This window comes from Anser brachyrhynchus (genome assembly GCF_964034855.1).
Source record: "Anser brachyrhynchus genome assembly, chromosome: 1".
Taxonomy (NCBI): domain Eukaryota; kingdom Metazoa; phylum Chordata; class Aves; order Anseriformes; family Anatidae; genus Anser; species Anser brachyrhynchus.
In genome coordinates, this window is record NC_137694.1 from 134,567,660 (window position 1) to 134,586,726 (window position 19,067).

Sequence of the window (19,067 nt, forward strand, 5' to 3'; positions counted from 1 at the left end):
CCCATGGTAAGGGGGTTGGAATTAGAAGGTCTTTAAGGTCCCCTACAACCCCAACCATTCTACGATACGATTCCATCATCTTCTTTCAGATTTTGTTGGTTCCTTTTCAAGAAACTGTAAATGGCACTGGAAAAAATATAATGTAATGCTCTTCCAACTATTACTACCTGGCTGGACAACATCACAATGCTGAAATCCCCAAAGCTTCGGAATATCCATGCCACTTGTAATTTCCAAAGGCAGAATGAAAGTAAGATGTACTGGATGTGGCTAAAAGGAAAGGCTTGTTTACATGTGCTTAACTCTAAAAGGATTTTGTGCTGTGATTCAGAGAAACACTTCATATTGTATGTGCCCTTTGGGCCTATCTTATTTTCTAGAAAAACAAGGAAAATCTGTCAAACATGAAACCAATACAGTGCTGTCATCCAGAATCTACAGAAGGAAAACAACTATGTTATTAGCTGCCTTAATTCATATGGTTGGGAAGAAAACAAATGACAATTCTGAAGTATAATGGTAAATTGTCCCAAGTCAGCAGCTACAAATTTCACTGATGTGTTTAGCACAAGCATCCAGCTAGTGTTTTTATTCTCTTGGACATGGTACTGATTGTACACTGTGGAATAGTTTATCAAGTGTATGTCATACATGGAAAAATTCAAACTGAACAGTGAAAGAATGAGGGAAAATGGAAACTTATGCAACCTTAACTCTAACAAGGCTTGCCAGACATCCACTACAATAGATGTCCTACAGGAGAGCAGTGGAAGCCACAGACAGATGGGGAGCTGTTTTTCAGATAAAGATTTTGTACTGCAAAATACATGTAAGTGCTACAAAAGGAACACAATTAAATCAGTCAATCAATACGTCAAAAGTACTAAATTTGAAAAAGCTTTAATAACCGAGTTGGCACGTTGGGCTGGATAGGGAAGGTAATTTATTGTAGCATTTGAATCTATGTTAGGATTTGTCACTCACAACAGATGGCAGCACATTGTAGATTAAAAGGTACACAAAAGATTTGATGTGACTTGTTTTTGCCATTCTCCTGCTCTTCAATTGTCTTCGAGGTTGTTACTGTGCATAGGTTACTCCCATTGTACTGCTCTGCCCTTCATACCAAAAGACAAGTAACTGTCTGCTTCTGTTTCGGGCAGACAAAGCAGAACGGGAATTCTCTGAGTTTGGTCTGTTTATGTAGAATCACAATCCTTCACTCTGAAGAAAACCAACAGAAGGACTATGTCAGCAGTGAAGATGGCTGCTGGCAAGAATATGCGTCTCAGGAGTCTGAAGAGGTGCAAACCTGAACCAACGTAATTTGGATAGCAGAACCATGCCTTCATTGGTATAGCTTGTTTCGCTTCTGTCAATACACCTGCCTGTTGGTGTACCTATGTCCACCACGGCAGTATTTTGTGTGCTCGTACTTCCACACCGGTAGAACGCTCACAGTGCAGACATCATCCAAGCCTGGTTTTAGTAACCGAGGACAACATTGTCCCTCAGAGGTGGGCTCTGAATCAAAACTCCTACAAATAAACACAACCTGACTTTTAGAAGTTGACTCCTGACATGAACAAAGCTCAAAAGTACTCGGCACTTTGAAGAACTTGGCCATTTCAAATCGCGTGCCAAAAAGCACACATTCAAAAGGGACCAAACTGAGCATTGCAGGACTTGGCTTCTGGATAAGAATTAACAATCTGAAACTGAAACCAAACACCCAACTTCTTTTTTGCTCTAAAAGGGGGCATGCACGGCCATACTGCGGAAGTAAAAACACTTTGCCGTCTCAGTGGTAGAATTTTTATGCCATCAACCCAGACAGCCTACAAGAAAATTATGCCTGATGCACTGCTTCTTTTTCTGGGCACAGATAAGCCCTGAGATAGACACATATGTGACAAGACGTATTTATTTATCTACTTATTTATTTTAATACAGCTAAGCAGTTAGAGCCTTAACTCGTCCAAGTCCTGTCTTGTACTGAAGGGATTTCACCCCACTGCCGCTAGAGCAGGCATCTTATCCAGCCCTGCTTCTCCAGCAGCAGGGGACTCAAAGCACACAGTCTCCCTGGTTGTATTTTTCTCTGTTAAACCCCATGATCAGTCACCGTAACTCATACAGTGCCACTATTCACCATTTCATTCCATCTGCAAATGCATTCAAGAATCATTTCATATTTCCTTCCAGGTCACTGATAAAGCTATTGAGAAGTATCATGGCAAGAACAGACTCCTGTGAGTTCCCACTAGAAGCAACCTTTGAGATGAATATTTCCCATCTCCAATTGCCTTATAAGAGGTTTCTATTAGACAGTTTTTAATCCATTTGATAACACTGGATTACACAGATTTTACACAGTTTTATTTTGTTTTGCCTTTAATGACAGCGTGTCAACAAGGCTAAGTAAATGTCATAAAGTAGTCTAAGTATAATACTGTCAGCACAGTTATCTTTGTCGTTGTAATTTCTGATCTTGGAAATAGCAGTCTCTAGTTTGTTTGACAAGATCTATTACCCACAAAACTTGCTGGTTGGTTTTAGGCATGTTGTCATATCTTAATTTTTTTTTTTTGTTTGAGATATCTAGTTTCAATTTTCCAGTGATTTTGTTTAACCTTTAGCTACCTGGATCATCTTGTTTCCCTGTAAAAATTCTGGCACAACATTTGTTTTTGTAATTCACTGGAACTCCCCTTGGTATGCCAAAATTTGTCTAAAAACAATGGTTTAGACAGTTCAGCTCTATTAGTACTCTCCTGTGCAAGTTTTCTAGTCTGACAGAGAATTAAGAAGGAAAATATAATTATTGACTTTCACTTTTAACTTCAATTTCAGAAGAGCTGAATTTCTACTGGAATGACCAGCAAGTATTTTCATAACAAAGCGTAAAGCACCCATCAGTATCTTTGCTGTGATAATGTTTCAAATAATCTCAAGTGCTTCTGTGCCTTGCAGCTGCAAAACACTTGAAATATTATAGGTATAGTTTGCTTTTTACACAGTTTTCCTCCCACATATATTTCCTTTTGTCATTTCTCTCTTCCTCCCACTATTTGCCTACATTTAGGAGAGAGACAGGAATTTTTACAGGATGAGATTAAAGAACAGATAACTAAGAAGGAAAACTGAACATTTGTATGGTCTTGTAAGCAAACTTTATGGCTATGCTTAATACAATTTCTGAGGGTTCAGCTAATGTTACCATAATTAATCTAATAACCTTATTTTTGGCAAACTCTTTGAACTGTAGGGGTTTGAACTTAAATTGTATTTAAACACCAGCCCTCTAAATTTATCATTCCTTATTTTGGAAGCTATTGATTCAGAACATCTTTCATCTGCTGCCTCATCTTTTGGCATTTCTATTAGAAGGTGGAAAGGCAAGATACTATATAACAATTTCTGTCTTGTTACCCTACTTTATCTGAAAATAAAGACATAAAAAACTCCATGGAAAAAACAAGAGGGTATGAAAGAAGATTTAAACAGAATGTGAGAAGCTCTTTAAATAGATTAGAGGATTCATCATTGCTTACAGCTCTTATTTGCTGAATGGAATTACTTGCAAATTGTCAGGTATATCTGTTAAAGCAATACCTAACATCTAGATTTCAATATGCTCAGTTTGAAACACATTTGAATATTTTTTCAGGTATTTAACCTCAACTTCTACTCTCTTATATGGGTTAGATGCAAAAAATAAAAACAGTGGAAATACAATGTTTTTGTGAATGCCTTTAGTTTGAGTGGATTAAGTAAGAAAAACATTTGGCCCGTTACATAAGAAGTTAAAAGCAGTACGAATTGCAATTAAACTAAAGATTTGTGTGTGAAATGCTCCCTGAAATGGCAGAAGTTAGTTTGCTTGTGGGAGAGGCGTCACCAAAAAGAACATTTTCCTGACATTTGGCTGATACCACCATTCTTGATTGGCTTTGTAAAGCCTCTTTCTGAATCACTACACAACACTGATCCATATACTACGAATCTATCAAGAGGAATACGAAAGGCTGCATTTTTTTTTCCCCATCAGAAAAAAAAATATCCAATCAAAATATACTGGGATTTTGGTCCTCTATCCAAGGCATCTCCCAAGGCCGGGGGGCTTATTCCAAAGCTGGCTTCATGTCTTCTGATGTGAAGACACGTATTCTTCATACTTTTCACAAACTTTTTTTTTTTTCCAGCGTATGAAACACCAAATGTTTTCAACCAAGTCTTCAACCAACCCAGAGCACGGGGCCAGTCCTAGGTAAACTGGAGTTCTGCCTATAAATGCTTTGTCAGTGTTTCTCACATTCCCAATCACCTCTGCTTTAACAGAATATTCTCCATTTGTGAATAGAGATACAAAGAGTAGAATCAAGACTATGAAAACAAAATAGACCCTAAATTTAAGTTTCGTTTTCAATTTCTTTTGAAGGAAAGATGAAGCGTTCCTTCCAAAAGGGAAGGCTTTCTAAAGGCACTCTTTTTTTCTTTTTTTTTTTAATTTTTTTTTTTCCTGAGATGAAGACAGACAGAGGTGGAAATGATACTAAGACACAGCCACACTGACAAGAGAGATCACCTGCACAGGTCATTTTACATACATAATTACCTTAATGAAATTATAAAACATCAGACATTTGCACCCAATTTTCCATTTATGGGCTCAGCATCCGACCAATGTAAAATTAATTTATACAATCACCCTTTATTAACAAATATCTGACAGGACTATTTCAAGAAGCTAAGAAAAAAGATACAAAATCAATGCGCTTTGTGCCTGTGCTGCCAAAAATGACTTTGGCTCTGATGATATAACTCTACAAACATTTGTTAACACAATGTTATTTACTTTCTTGTTTTGCCTAACGGCAATGTTTGCTCTGTACCTGCATATGTTTGCACTTTTCTTATGTTCAGGATCATGACTTCATTGAAACATGGGTTTGTGCAAGAAATATTTAGTCTGGGTTTATCAGTCTTGAACACTCAACACAACATTCCTAAAGCAACACCGTGCAATAAGCCAGTTTCCCCATTTCATCTATGACCTGGAGTTGTGATGAAAGACAGGAAATTCACCTGATTCCTGGAGATAGCGATACACCAAGAAATTCACTTCGTCACTGGTTATGCTCATCTTAGCCCAACCTCAATATGATGAGGTTTACGAGAAGTGTGATCCACGCTCTGTTCAAAGGGAAAGAAAAGAACAGGTTTTGTTTTATCTTGATTTATTAATAAAGTTGTTAGCAAAATAGAGGTGGGATTTGTTAAGGTATTTAAAGGTCTCATTATTAGAGCTGGTATATCCCCATGTGAGACATCCATTAAATACCGTGAGTCAAGTACTCAAGCTGTACTATACCTTTTATTATAATTAAAGAGGAGTATTTAATATATACAAGAGTCTGAGGGAGCATTTTAAATCTTGAAAGCCTTTGCAAATGTTAACTCTTTTACTTATGCGGCTTTACTACAGGTTCTCTGGACACTCCTTGTTACTGTAAGAATATCGCTGTTTCAGAACTGCTGGCAATTGCGGTCACATATAACATACCAAATCATAACCTCTTTGCAGCCCCAAATTTGACATCTAGTTTTCCATCCCGTAATTCACCCGTTTAACAGACAGATTCTTTCCTTACAAAACCAAGTTACGCAGAGGACATAAATAAAGTTCCCATAACATACAAAAAAAATCTAATTTTAAGATGAAATTACAGATTTTATTACAGGGGTGTGCACATGAGAGAGAGAGTGGGAGGGAGGAGCGAGAGAATGCAATATACCTCATGCCAACAAGGAATACAAATATCCTGGCATTATATAAAGTTATAACGTTATAATGTCTCTGCTGATTATGGGCGAGCAAGAATTATTCACTTAAGTAATCATAACCTTTAGGATGACAGTTTTACATTACTATTTTGGGCACGTACGCTCATAATAAATAAATTTGTTTTGAACATTTTCCATTAAATCTTGATGATTCATTTCTGTTTGGGAATCTGATTTAAGAAGTTTGGTTTCCAAAGCTGTAAGTACTTCTCAGACGTAACCTTTGCAGCTGTCAGGCACACCATACCTATACCTAACAATGTAAAGATTTGGACACAGAAGCGCATGCTACACGCTGGTTGCGAATTATAAATGAAACACTGTAGGCGCGTGCTGTTTGTTTCAATTTCCCGTATGTCTCTTCTTGGCAAGCAGAAAGGGCTTTGTTCATCGAAAACCTCTTCAGCAATTCCTGCTGCCTAAAGTAGCACCTGCTACTGAGGGCAACGCCGATCAACTACAAGTTTCCCCGGCTGATCATTTCAACCAGCGGGTCACTCCTGACTGTAACAGATGTCTCTGCATATTTATGGAAATTGAGGTCTTTTGAACCCTGTTAAGCCTTTTATTCTCCTGTACTGCTAGATTTCATCAATGGTTCAGATGCTGTTTTGCCATAAGGAACCACACCTTACTAAACTGGGAGACACCTTCCTCAACAAATCTGGTCTTTATTATCATAGTGCGCATTCCACGGAGAACACGGAGAAAGAAAATACCCAAAATCTCACGGGCTCAGCTTGGAAAATTTCATCTACTTTGGGAATCCTGCTGTTAGGATTCTGGGGAAGACACCACCAGCGGCACCCAGCATCCAGCTCTCTCACAAACGCCACGCATCGCCCTGGAAAATTGTTTGGTGTCTTTGCCCCTCAATTTCCCCTCTGTAAAGGGGGCTGACGTTTCCCTGCCATGCAGTCAGGAGGCTGAAAGCACCCGTGGCTGCCGGGGGTTAGATTGCAAGGTGGCATTGCCTTAGCTCACAGACAGGACGGAAAGACATCTGCACGTGGTGAACACGGTATGCTCACAGGCGTGAAGAGCCGGCAGAGGAAGCACCATGGGAGGGCTGGAGAGCTGGCTCAGCACCCAGCCACGGCCTCCGCTTCTTGCCCAGCACGGGGCGGCCAGCCTGCAGCACCTGAGACGTTACATCAGGAATATTCAGCGAGGAGAGCACCTCTTTCCAACACAATAAGCTCCATAAAAAGCAGTGGCTTTTAAACACCACTTCTTCCAGATAAACATCCTTGTTCCTGAATAATTAATAATTCACTGCACCTCTTTTTGCACAGTCATCGCCATACAATGAAGAACAAAAAACATACAGTGCAACAGTTAACATCATTTTCATCCCCGAATATACATAATACATCCGTATCACTGCTGCAGTGATGATAACAACAGATAAAGAAACTTTGATAACCGTGGGTTTAAAAAACACCCAACATAACATTTTAAAAAGTATTTTAAAAATAGCAGTTTCAATATTTGGCGGTAGGAAAGTTGGTAAAGTTGAAACCTCTTACAAAAATTCAGTTTCAGCAATGACGTACTTTGTGGTAAAATGAACTTTATTAAAAAAAATCAAGAAACTACAAATGCTGTTTCTGGATGCATCCTGCTAATTCAAGTCATTGACATTGCATTTCCCACATACAGAGAGTTGCTTTAGGAAAGGGAAGGGAAAGGAAGGGTGTCGTTTTTTGTTTGTTTTTCTAAACAAGACTTTTCTTAAATGAATTAAAACCAGAGAAAATCAGCCTGACTGCAAAATAAATAGCTTGACAGCCACGGAAAAACCTCCACAGCAGCTACCTTTGTAGCAGAATCCCAAACACGCTGAGGAGCTAGATTTACAATGCATTTTCCCTGAAGTCAGTCAACAGGAATTACTTTGACATATGTGTCAGATCATATCTTTATACACACTGCTAGCATGCCATAAATAACCAGATGATCCCCACTCATACATTTAAGGTTTCTTCCCTCCCAGAGATGCCAGTGGAGCAATCAGATACACAACTGCAAAGCTTTTACCCATCCAAAATGATGCACAGACCTTGGCTTTGACCCAGAGAAATCTATTCATTAGAAATTTGGCTGAGCTTTGGAAGACCATACTCAATTTCATTAACGCTCTTTTTGATTTCCTTCTTCCCCATGGATAAACACCCCGAACAAAAAAGATTACAGAAAACACGGTGGGGAGGAGAGGAACATAATTCTCCTTTGGGTATCTCTAAGTCTGATTCATAAGCAGTGAACAACTAGCCTCCCCCTCAATACATCTTTTTAATGCAGAAATGCAAACTTCTATAGGAAATGGCAGAAACTCTTAGTTATCATTGTGATAGAATTATTTCTGTTAGCTGACAATCTTCTTTTGTTACTGGAGACTGGTATTACCGAGATTAATACAGTTGTTGTTGTTTTTTTTTTTAATAAAGTATAGCTTAGAAACAATACTGCTGTGCCTTTGGAGACATTCCGCATTCAGACCAGCAATAACATCTTAATTCTTCACAATCTCAAGCGGAATTACAAAAAGCATTCAAACGCATGCTTGAGCTTTCTTTTCTTGAAACTTTTTTCCTGCACCCAGTCACACATGAGGGAAAGTTGCACTTACTCCAACCTTACCTTAAAAACATGGGCTATGATCCTGATTTGGGAATGTTCAATCAAGGAGCCTACCGAGACAACGGATTTCCCAATGTGTTATGGACCCCAAACACTCAAAACCCCTCAGCGCATGGGTCATCAAGAGCAGGCGAAATTAAATTCCACCTTTACTTTAAACACGTGCTCAGCTGTCGGTCCTGCAGGGGTAGGCTGGCGGAGACCCTTGGCTCGCAGAGCTAAGAAGCTGGGTTTGGATACGCTACGGGTGTGCTTCTAGGGCTGCTCGGGGTGGCCGGGCAAGCTCATTTCCTGGCACTCAGCGCTGGACCTGACCTGGCTCTGAGGCTGGCGTGCCACTGCTCCCAGATTAGCCCTTCCTGGAGCAGCGGGAATGCTGCTAACGCACCGGCTGGGCCAGAGGCTGGAGGCCAGGCCTGTGGAGCAGCTGTGCTCCAGCCCCGCGCCAGCCAGGTCCATCAGGAGCAGCGTATTTGCATCACGGTCCCGTACCCACACCAAGCGATTGCTTTTCCTTCTCCAGGAGCACTGTAGCACTGTTGCCATAAACAAGGCAGATCCGGCTGCAGAATCACAGGAAAATAACCTTCTTAATCTTGAAAACAGCACCTGAAGCCACCTAATAGCTCCTCTCCTGCCCTTGTAGAGTGACCACAGGCCCTGCAAGGCCGTTTCCTGGCCTGTGGGCTCGCCTGGGGCAGGGCAGAGCATGGCCAGGGGACGCGGAGGCCATTTTGAGAACGGAGCTCACACTTGCCACTCGTAGCAGCACTGTCAGTCAATCCTCCCCTCGGGAAGACGGAAACAGGCCAGACATTTAGGGAAAACACCTCAACTAAAACCTTGACCTGAAACTGAAATAGGAAACTGGATGCTTCCTATTTCTGCACCCAGCCCTCCTGACAGAAATTCATCAGGCTGCCAGCCAGGTCCTCATGTTACCCCCTGAAAAGCTGCAAGCTTCAATCTGCTTTAACTGAATGCTGGGCGGCCTTCAGCTTCTTGGAGGATTTTTTTTTCCCATTGTTGTTAAATAGCTCCCACACACCCACAAATGTTCATTTATCTCCTGGAGGGGTTGCACTATATACCTACTTATTCAACATGGCTAGGCTAAGATGTCTTTGCCCAATGAAAGTTCTAATGACAACAAAAATAAAATGGAAAAGAAAAAAGAGAATTTGTGTATTTCCATTGGGGGAAAAAAAAATAGGCAAAACCGAGAGGCTTCAGAAAAATGTAAACCTTCCAGAAAGTTCAAATATTCAGTGTTGCCAAACTGCTGCACTGCTGCATGGGAACTGCAGTTCTTGTGCTTGCGCTCCCATTTTCTTGTCCAAGACGGCTCCGGGCGTGAAGCCGCACCTCAGGACCCAGCGCAGCCTCGCCATCTCGGAGAAGAGCATGCGAACACGAGAGCTGGGAGAGGCTCTCAGAAGGCATTCTAAGCGCACAGCCAAAGCAGTAGGTTACTGTTTCGCATACGCTCTGTAGTTTAACGAAAAACAACATTTCCCAAAGCCAGAAACCACTTCTCACAAAGCAACCTACTTACTCAATCTCGGTATTTTCAGTTGAAAACTGTTGAAAATCAGAAAGTTTCAAGCCCCACACTTCTAGGCTGTGTCTTACCATAGAGCCAGAACACAAGCACCAGGCTGCAGCTCTTCCCCAAGGGATAACAAGCTCTGTTTGGCCCACATCACTGCCTTCTTCAGTCTCATCTTTTACTGCAGCTGCCTCTTCTGGAGGAGGAAATCCAGTATGTCTCCTTCCCAAAATGCCAAACCAGAACTTCTGGAGAACTGAAGTGCACACACTGCTCCCTCTCCCCCAGCACCTCCTGCCATTTCAAGAAGCTAAATAGTAAAACATCTTTTCTTTCCAGCGTCCTGACATGGGAGTGATACAATTTCATTCCTTCTGATTACAAGGTCCAGAGCACGCAGGATGATTCTTTCCAAACTCCACCTATGCTAGTCACCAAAATAATAGGTAGCCCTGGTCAAAATGCAGCTTGCGCACGTGTAACTTTCAGACTCTTTTACAGATGCTCACAAATGTCTTTGCGTCACTTACATTTAGTATTTTGGGGTTTTCTTCACAAACACTTTTTTTTTTTTTCTTCCAGGGGAATAAAACCTGATATACTGCACTACAGGATCATCTCAGAGAACGCTTAGTGCTCCGTGCAGTACCCGCTGTTGCACCTACAGCTCTGTCGCTGGCATTTACAGCAGCTCAGTAAGGGCAGAGACCTCAAGAAAAGGCAACAGGCTTGCCAGAAAACATGAACTGCCAAATGTTCAGGCTGGCTCTTTTTTTTTTTTTTTTTTTTTTTTTTAGTCTATTTATTTACATTGACCTTCTGTTGATTTTAAAATGGCCACACTAAATCAAAACAAACCCAGGAAGCTCCAGCTCATTCACATTGCTGCCTGAAGACCATATCCTTACGAGAAATAACAACAGCATCTGTCCAAGATCTTCAGGAAAAATGGTACTGATATAAATAAGGTCTAGCTCAGATCCTAACGTTAGGATATCTCATACAATTAATCACTGAATTCAACCGTATCAAAGTTCAAAATCTGGTGCCAATTGAAAAAAGCGGAGGTAGAAGAAATGACAATTATATACATTTGGCAATGATTAATGAACCTGCAGTTCTGCCTTGAAGAGGTCACTCTTGATGAATCAAGTGCTGTGTGGGCAAATCTGACAAAAATAGGATTTTCATCTGAATATAAGGGTCTATCAAAATAAAATAAAAACTCTGTTCAGAAATGTCAGTTTACTATGCTGTACTTAGAAAGATGTGCTTTTGAACAGATGAATCTCTTGTATTAAAGGCTAACTGCGCCTATTGTCTTTATCCTATTAAAAATCTACAATAAAACAAACAAAAAAGAAACCACCAACAACAAAAAAGTTTGTCCTGTCCTGGAAAATAAATAAATTAGTAAAGGAATGATCCAGTAAAATATCAAAAAATAAAAATTAAAATCCAACCTAACACAAATACTAAAATACTAAATAGTATTTACCTACTAAGTAGTATTTATCTACTAAATAGAAATACTAAATACTAAAATACTAAAATAGCTTGGCCAGTTAAACACTTTGATGGACATCACTGCAGAACATTTTATTTCAGCATTAATATAACCTTTCTTTAACTTATAAATTACATTTCAAATTGAAAAGCCATTTGGAATCATATCTATTTATTTTTAAAAATGGCAACAAGAGATATTCCAGCAATTTCTAAGTGCTCTTCAAACATTTTCCAATTAATCAACAATTTCCAGCACAAAATAAATGTCAACAGAAGACAAGCCTTTCATCACCAAGTTCCCAGCAAACTCTATTCCTCTATCAAAAGGTGTAGAACTGTGCATCAGCTCTTTCATACTTATAATCTCCTAGTTTGATCAGGTTGTTTTTCAGTTCTCAGATGGTTTACTTAATTACATCAGCCTCCAGCATTTCAGTTCTAAGAGTTCAAGTGGATCTTTTCCAACTCCTTTTGCTATGAAGTGAAATGGGTTTTCCTGTATTGATCTCTCCTTTTTGGCACTTTGCTAAGGGGAAAAAAAGCAAACAAAAGCAAGCGCTCTTCTTAATTAGTGCAATTGTGTTATACCTCTTTTATAGCTTAGTTCCAAGAAGAGGCAATTTCAATTATTTCTTTCTCTTTTTTAATAAAATTAATGTTTACAATAGTATATTATATGGAAAGCCCAGGGAAGCCAAAAATAAGACTGAGGGGAGAGTAAAGGTTGATGGTAGCTCTAGAGCTTGCAAATGAAATGAAATGAACTTTTGGTGGTTTTTTATTTTATTTTTATTTTTCAAGAAGGAACAAGCGGTTTAAGAAATCAAACCACATGATTGGATTTAGTCTGAGAATCGAGACACCTCATCACTCTTGAACAACTGAAGTTAATTGGGAATGCTGCCAGGAAACAGAAGTAAGATTTTCTTCCTCACATGAGCACAAAACAGTAATGTGGACAAACTACATGTTCACTCACGTCAAGTCAATTAGACTAAAATACATGATCATCTGATTGTACACCTACTTGTGTGTGCACATGTGTATTCCCCATGCATGCAATGCAACCAGAAGTAGGTTTTAAATCTTACAGGTAGCGCTACACATTCAAGAAAGTTAATGAAGACTTCTAACATTAAAAAGATGGCACAATTACTCTACTGATATTTGCTTTTCTTGATTTTTGGCAAGAGAAGTAGTGTAATAATACTATCTCAAATTTAACTTTTCACCAATATTATCTGGATTTTTATTAAAATCTTAAATTAAAGAAAGAACAAATGTTAGCATTTAAATTTTTCATCAGTGCTTCATATTCACAGAGCGCTGAGATAAAAGGAATATGATGGGATGATCTCCTGCCAGAACTGGTTGTACCTGTTTCATTTTCTTTCTGTAACCGCAGATGAGAGTAAAATAACACAGATGAATTTTTAGAACGAACGTCGCCTCAAATATTTAGCATTAAGCACAGTTTCTTTTTCAGCTGCCAAGAATTTCTCTAATACCTAAAAAGATACACTAGAACTTCAATTTGAGGAATCCGAGTCCCAAGCTTGCCTTTAAGTAAGGATGCAAACAGACACCCAACTGTGATGAGACAGGCCAAGGACCAGTAGATAAAACATTTGCCTTTGAGGTGACACCATGCAGCTGGGACAGATAAAGAAGCCTCCACAAAGGCCCAAAGCCACCTGCTGCATGGGCAGCTGGGATTAGCAGGCATGATGTCTATTTTATTTATCTTACTTTTAAATGAGGCAAAGAACACAAGAGCTATGCGCTGGAAAGGACAGCCATGATTTGCCTGAAAGACGGAATGGCTGAATAAGGCTTTTTCACTTTTTTTCTTTTATCCAGCAACTTTACTGGTTGAAATGGTGCATCTCTGGGAGCACGGACCAATATCCTGTTTTTTCCCCATGCATCTGAGCATTTTTACTGGGCTGCAGAATCAGGGTGCATCTTGCTCGATGCCCTTATGTTTGAAGAGAGAGATAACGGTAAAAAAATCCGTGTGCGCTTTTCGCAATGTCACTTATATAAACTGCTTCCTTTAACGCCCTGAAGGCAAATCCTTGTTTTAAAAACCAGACTGCTATCAGCTTACCAGCTGGAACGGTGTTAGTGCCAGCTACAGTGATAGGGACCTTCACTACTCAACACTTGATGGACAGGCACGGCAGGCATGTCACATAAACACTGCACGACCAGGGAAGTGACACACAACGATGGCAGCATAAAAGGGGTTTGAAATTTTTTCATACAGGTGAACTTGGTCTTCTTATTTCATTTCTTTGTTCCGAACCTCCAGCATGCAGGAAATACTCTCAGGACCATGGGCAGACTGCAGTGGCAACACCAACAACAGTATGCAGAGGTTCCTCTTGGTCCAGAAACTTACAGGTTTGGGTCTCTCCCACAAGCTCCAAATATTCAGTCAAACCTGTTTCAATTCCACATACATTTGAATTTTATGTTGTTTTATCATCTTTTGGGACTGCTTGTCACAAGTACAGTTAGAAAAAGACCAAATGGCATGACCATCAGACCGAGGAAGGTGATTCTTTCCCTCTACTCTGCTCTCATGAGACCCCACCTGGAGCACTGCATCCAGCTCTGGGGCCCCCAGCACAAGAAGGACATGGAACTGCTAAGTAGGTCCAGAGGAGGTCCATGAGGATGATCAGAGGGCTGGAGCACCTCTCCTATGAAGACAGGCTGAGGGAGTTGGGGTTGTTCAGCCTGGAGAAGAGAAGGCTCCGGGGAGGCCTTCCAATACCTAAAGGGGGCCTACAGGAAAGCTGGGGAGGGACTCTGTGTCAGGGATGGTAGTGATAGGACAAGTGATAATGGCTTTAAACTAAATGAGGGTAGATTTAGAGTGGATATAAGGAAGAAATCCTTTACTTAGAGGGTGGTGAGGCCCTGGAACAGGTTGCCCAGAGAAGCCCCATCCCTGGAAGTATTCAAAGCCAGGCTGGACGGGGCCTTGGGCAACCTGATCTGGTGGGAGGTGTCCCTGCCCATGGCAGGGGGGTTGGAATTACACGGTCTTTGATTTGGTCTTTAGATGGTTTTTATTTGGTCCCTTCCAACCCAAACCATTCTGTGATTCTATGAAATATGAAAGCGATTCTGGTGCTGTCTCATGACAATATCTGTAACGTGAATGATAAAACTGACCCTTGGACTTAACCAAAACTCTAAGTTTAATCTGACATAAAACAACAGGAGTTTGTGCTGGCCTAAAAAACCTGAAGCGTTTTAGCTGTACAAGCTAGCTCCACACGGCTGCGGAGCAGTAGGTTAGTGGACAACTGGCCAGTTGTCACCAGCTTTGCTCATCACAAGTGCAAAGAGGTGGTCATGTCCATGATCCATCACCAGCTTGGGCCATGTGGCTGCCAAGTGAATGAGATCTGTGGGGGATCCGCAGAGGTCCAGAGACAACGTGAGAGGGGGAGCCCCGCTCACTCACAGCTGGATGGCCTCAGGCGGAGGGAATGTGCAGTGACGTCCTTCGGGGGGTGGGGTTTTATTACTTTCTGCTAATAAGCTTAGCAGATGTTACTGGGAACAGTCTGATGTTATTTTTCCATCATTTATAACTTTATTTTTAATTTTTTCCTCAGAGCAAGCAAAGGCAATAGACCTTACCACATATTTCAACCTTAACATCTTTTCCCTGTAGTATTGTTAAAAGCGTGGCTGAGGATTTTCCTTATTTTTATTATTATTATTATTACACAAAGGGAAAAAGTATTTTTCCCATTCGCCTGTAACTCAAAACTAGCTGAAAGCATTATATTCTGAGTTATAGGGCAAAAAATGCTTTTCAGGCTCAGAACATGCAAAATATCACCCCCCAAAACAAACATCTTGTAAATTATAGAATACAGGAAAACAAAGAATTGCAATGGAAACTGTTTTGCACTTTTATTGTGGAGGACCCTGCTATAAACTATTTATAAACATATTAACTATGGCTATGAATAGTTAATGTTTTCTCTTGAATAATCTTAAGAGAATGCTGTAAGGACAAACATTAGATAAGGTATGCAACAGAACAACAGAAACATAAATACACACATTCAGGATATTTCACTGCAGTGTATTTATACCTCCAACATTTAGGTCTTACTAGAAATCTTTCCTTTTTTTAACCGAAGTTTCACTGGACTTCTGGTTTACATTGGTTTGAGCTCTGGAGACGAGTCATTCAATGTCTCCACTTTTATGGAACATATACTACTACTTTCCTTGTTGGAAGGTAAAGGGCAAAGGAAGAAGGATGGAGAGACTCAATTAGCTTTAAAAGGATGCCTGCAGACACTTCTAAGCAACCCTTGAAGTAAAAGCTTACTTCTAAGTTACTTTTCTGCATTCACATTGCTAGATATTTCATACAGAAACTTCCCATTAAAAAAATCAATACGAAGAATTAAGGCTGAGCAATCTCAGTCTTATGAAAACCACCTCAAGCGCCAATTTCAGATACTGTTTGTTGTTGTTGTTGCTTTGTTTTTTTGTGTGTGTGTGTGTGGGGGGGGTTTGCTTCTAACTTTTCATCTGAATGCTCTATATACAGACTGCAAAGAGAGAAGAAAAAACAGGCACAACATATCCAGTAGTACAGTCCTCTACAACACTATCACACATACTATCTGTCTTTTCATCCATCCCTCTTCCTTCATATGCTGTTTTTAAAGATCAGGGTGAGGCAGACTCTGTTGTTTGAAGTTTTCCGGCTTTCTGCCTTACCTGTAAGACCATAGGTGTAACAGTTAGTGCTTCTCCTCCTTAGATGGAGGGTGTCCGCCCATTTTTGCAAACACTTTACCAGCCATAGAAACATAGAAGGGTTTGGGTTGGAAGGGACATTAGAGATCACCCAATTCCAACCCCCCTGCCATGGGCAGGGACAACTCCCGCTACACCAGGTTATTCAAAGCCCCATCCAGCCTGGCCTTGAACACCTCCAGGGATGAAGCACCCACAGCTTCTCTGGGCAACCTGTGCCAGTGCCTCACCACCCTCGGAGTAAAGAATTTCTTCCTTATAGCTAATCTAAATCTACCCTCTTTTAGTTTTAAGACATTACCCCCCCTTCCCCCTTGTCCTATCCCTACACTCCCTGACAAAGAGTCCCTCTCCAGCTTTCCTATAGGCTCCCATTAGATACTGTAAGGCTGCTGTAAGGTCTCCCAGGAGCCTTCTCTTCTCCAGGCTGAACAAAGAGGTACACACAATATGTACAAAGGTTTTTCCTTTCCCAATCTTTAGCAATTTTGGTACATCTCGATATCATATTTGGTTGTTTCCTCTGGTCTAGGGACAGCAGAAGACTTAAACAGCAGCATTGTAAGGTTTCTTTTTATCTGTTGAGATTGTATTATAGCAGTGATTTGCCAGTCCTGACTACATTTTATTTTTCATTTTAGATGGATGAAGATAAATTTCTGGTGGCACTACCGTGAAGTTCTATACAGCCCTAATATAAACAGCAAAGTCTATAGATTAAAAGGCGCCATTAAAAGGGAAGCTTTTTAACCTACTTTTTTAAAGCTAAACAGCCTAAAAACTAAGATGAACTCAAAAATCCTTGGGGAGTCAGAGACAGACATGACATAATCTAAGTTTTTCATAAAAAAAATCAGCTGAATACTTCTCAGGAAGGATTTTAATCTATTATGACACACTTATTAGTTAGAGCAGATCAAATAAAAAAGCACTCCCATGCTTAAAAAATCAACACATAGAGAACTGGAGCCTAAAATCCATACAAACAGGGTTTGAGAAGCTTTTAAAGGTTTTAATGCCTAGACAAGAATTGTTTCCTTGGAGAAGAAAATAATCCTGTGTCGTTGGCCTTCCCTCTCAGAAGGATGCCAGGGAAGCCAGAGGTGATCATAAGGGTTGACAAAGCTGTCAGTCGTGTGTTTACTATCACAAAAATGTTCTAAAAGCCAGTGAACATCAGTAGGATTTTGGGTGCCTAAAGGCTTGAGGATCTGAGGTTCAAAGAGACCTCGGAAGGCCTGTAGTCCAAACAAAAGCCAGTTCTGGGGTCAGACCAAGCTGCTCAGGGCTTGGTCCAGTCAAGGCTTGAAACCCTCCAAGGACAGAGGTGGAACAGCGTCTCGGGGTGACCTGTGCCACTGCCTTGCTGACCTCACAGGGAAACGGCTTTTCCTTGCACCCAGCCTGAAGATCTCCCGTGTGAACTCGTGCCCCTTCTCTCTCAATCTCCCTCTCTGCACCGCTGTGAGAAGACCAGGCGACCACTTCCATCTCCTCAGTGACATCCGGTAGGCCATGTGGGGCTGTTAAGTGCCCTGAAGCTGTCCCTTCTCCAAGCTGACCCAGCCTCTCTTCACAGGGTGGGTGCTCCAGCCCCACCACCTTGGGCACCCTCCACAGACAAACCCCCCGGTCTGCCCATGTCTGTCTTTGGTGGGGTCCAAAACTAGATGTGCTATAATGAGTGCTGTGTAGAGGGGGATCATCCCTTCCCTTGATTGACTGGCTACACTTACGCTCAGATAGCCCAGGGTTATTTGTTTCTTCTGGTTAACACAGAGAAATTACAGTAGGGTTATAAAGATGCAAAAGCTACATAGGGCTTTAAAATGAGCGTCAGTATCCGAGTAATTGAAAGTAGAAGTCTTCTTCCAAATTGGAACAGTCTTACTCATTACCATCTTTACTAATGTATATGCACAAATCATTTTCGTCTGGAAAAGATATGCGGAGATGTAAATGGGGTAATACTCAACACTGACATGCTTACTGGATCTTCTAAGGACACAATAACCAAGCGAGTATTTTAGCCATACAGCTCCTGTAATGTAATTCTCACATGCTACTTAGCTATTGAGTTCCCTCTATAAGGAGGGGAAAGAAATGTGCCTGTTTCAAAGATTTATGTGCCTTCCTGTAGCCGTGGATTAGACACTTGCCTGAGGCTGGGATTCATTGCTTCAGATTTCCCTTTCAAATCTAGGCACCAATTTGTATCTTTGGCTGTAGGGAACTGACACAGTATCTTTATTTGAAAATAAAAAAATATAGGAGAAAGGTGGCAGCGGAAGTGGTATAAGAGATTTAAGAGACGAAAGGTTAAAGAATTCATTAAGAATTAGCAGGTTCAAACTTGCATTTTCCAGCTCCCAGGAGAGCACACTTCACACCTGGTTACAGGTTGTTGAAATGAAAACTCTGAGGAGCAAAGAACATGGGAGTCATGAGCCAGAAGGATTGGGGAAAGAGAGATCAGTAACTCCTTTTAATGATTCCTTGCTTATTGCAGATATACTGCAGCTGGATAGTGAACAATCAACATTTTAATTTTTCAGCATCGATGAAAAAATATACATACTACATATGAGTATTCACATACCACTTACTCAATTTTTATTAATCTTTTCTCTCCTCACTACTATTGTTTTACATGTTTTACATTTCCTTATTAAGGAGAGATAATTTTGGTCTCTTTACAGAAACTCAAGATTCTTTG

The 19,067-nt window shown here is 40.6% G+C and overlaps 1 protein-coding gene across 7 annotated transcripts in view; it reads right to left on the bottom strand.

Annotated features, from left to right (window-relative positions):
* The window catches only part of TBL1X (transducin beta like 1 X-linked), a 199,615-nt gene that overhangs the window by 52,496 nt on the left and 128,052 nt on the right, over positions 1-19,067 (bottom strand). For 6 of the 7 annotated variants that reach the window (XM_080577146.1, XM_080577141.1, XM_080577143.1 and 3 more), the window contains one exon: positions 5,089-5,196. The exons of the other annotated variant lie outside the window; for it this stretch is intronic. In XM_080577146.1, the coding sequence (XP_080433272.1) occupies positions 5,089-5,146 (58 nt within the window). In that variant the 5' untranslated portion in view covers positions 5,147-5,196. The remainder of the gene's footprint in view (positions 1-5,088; positions 5,197-19,067) is intronic. 7 annotated transcript variants of the gene reach the window in all.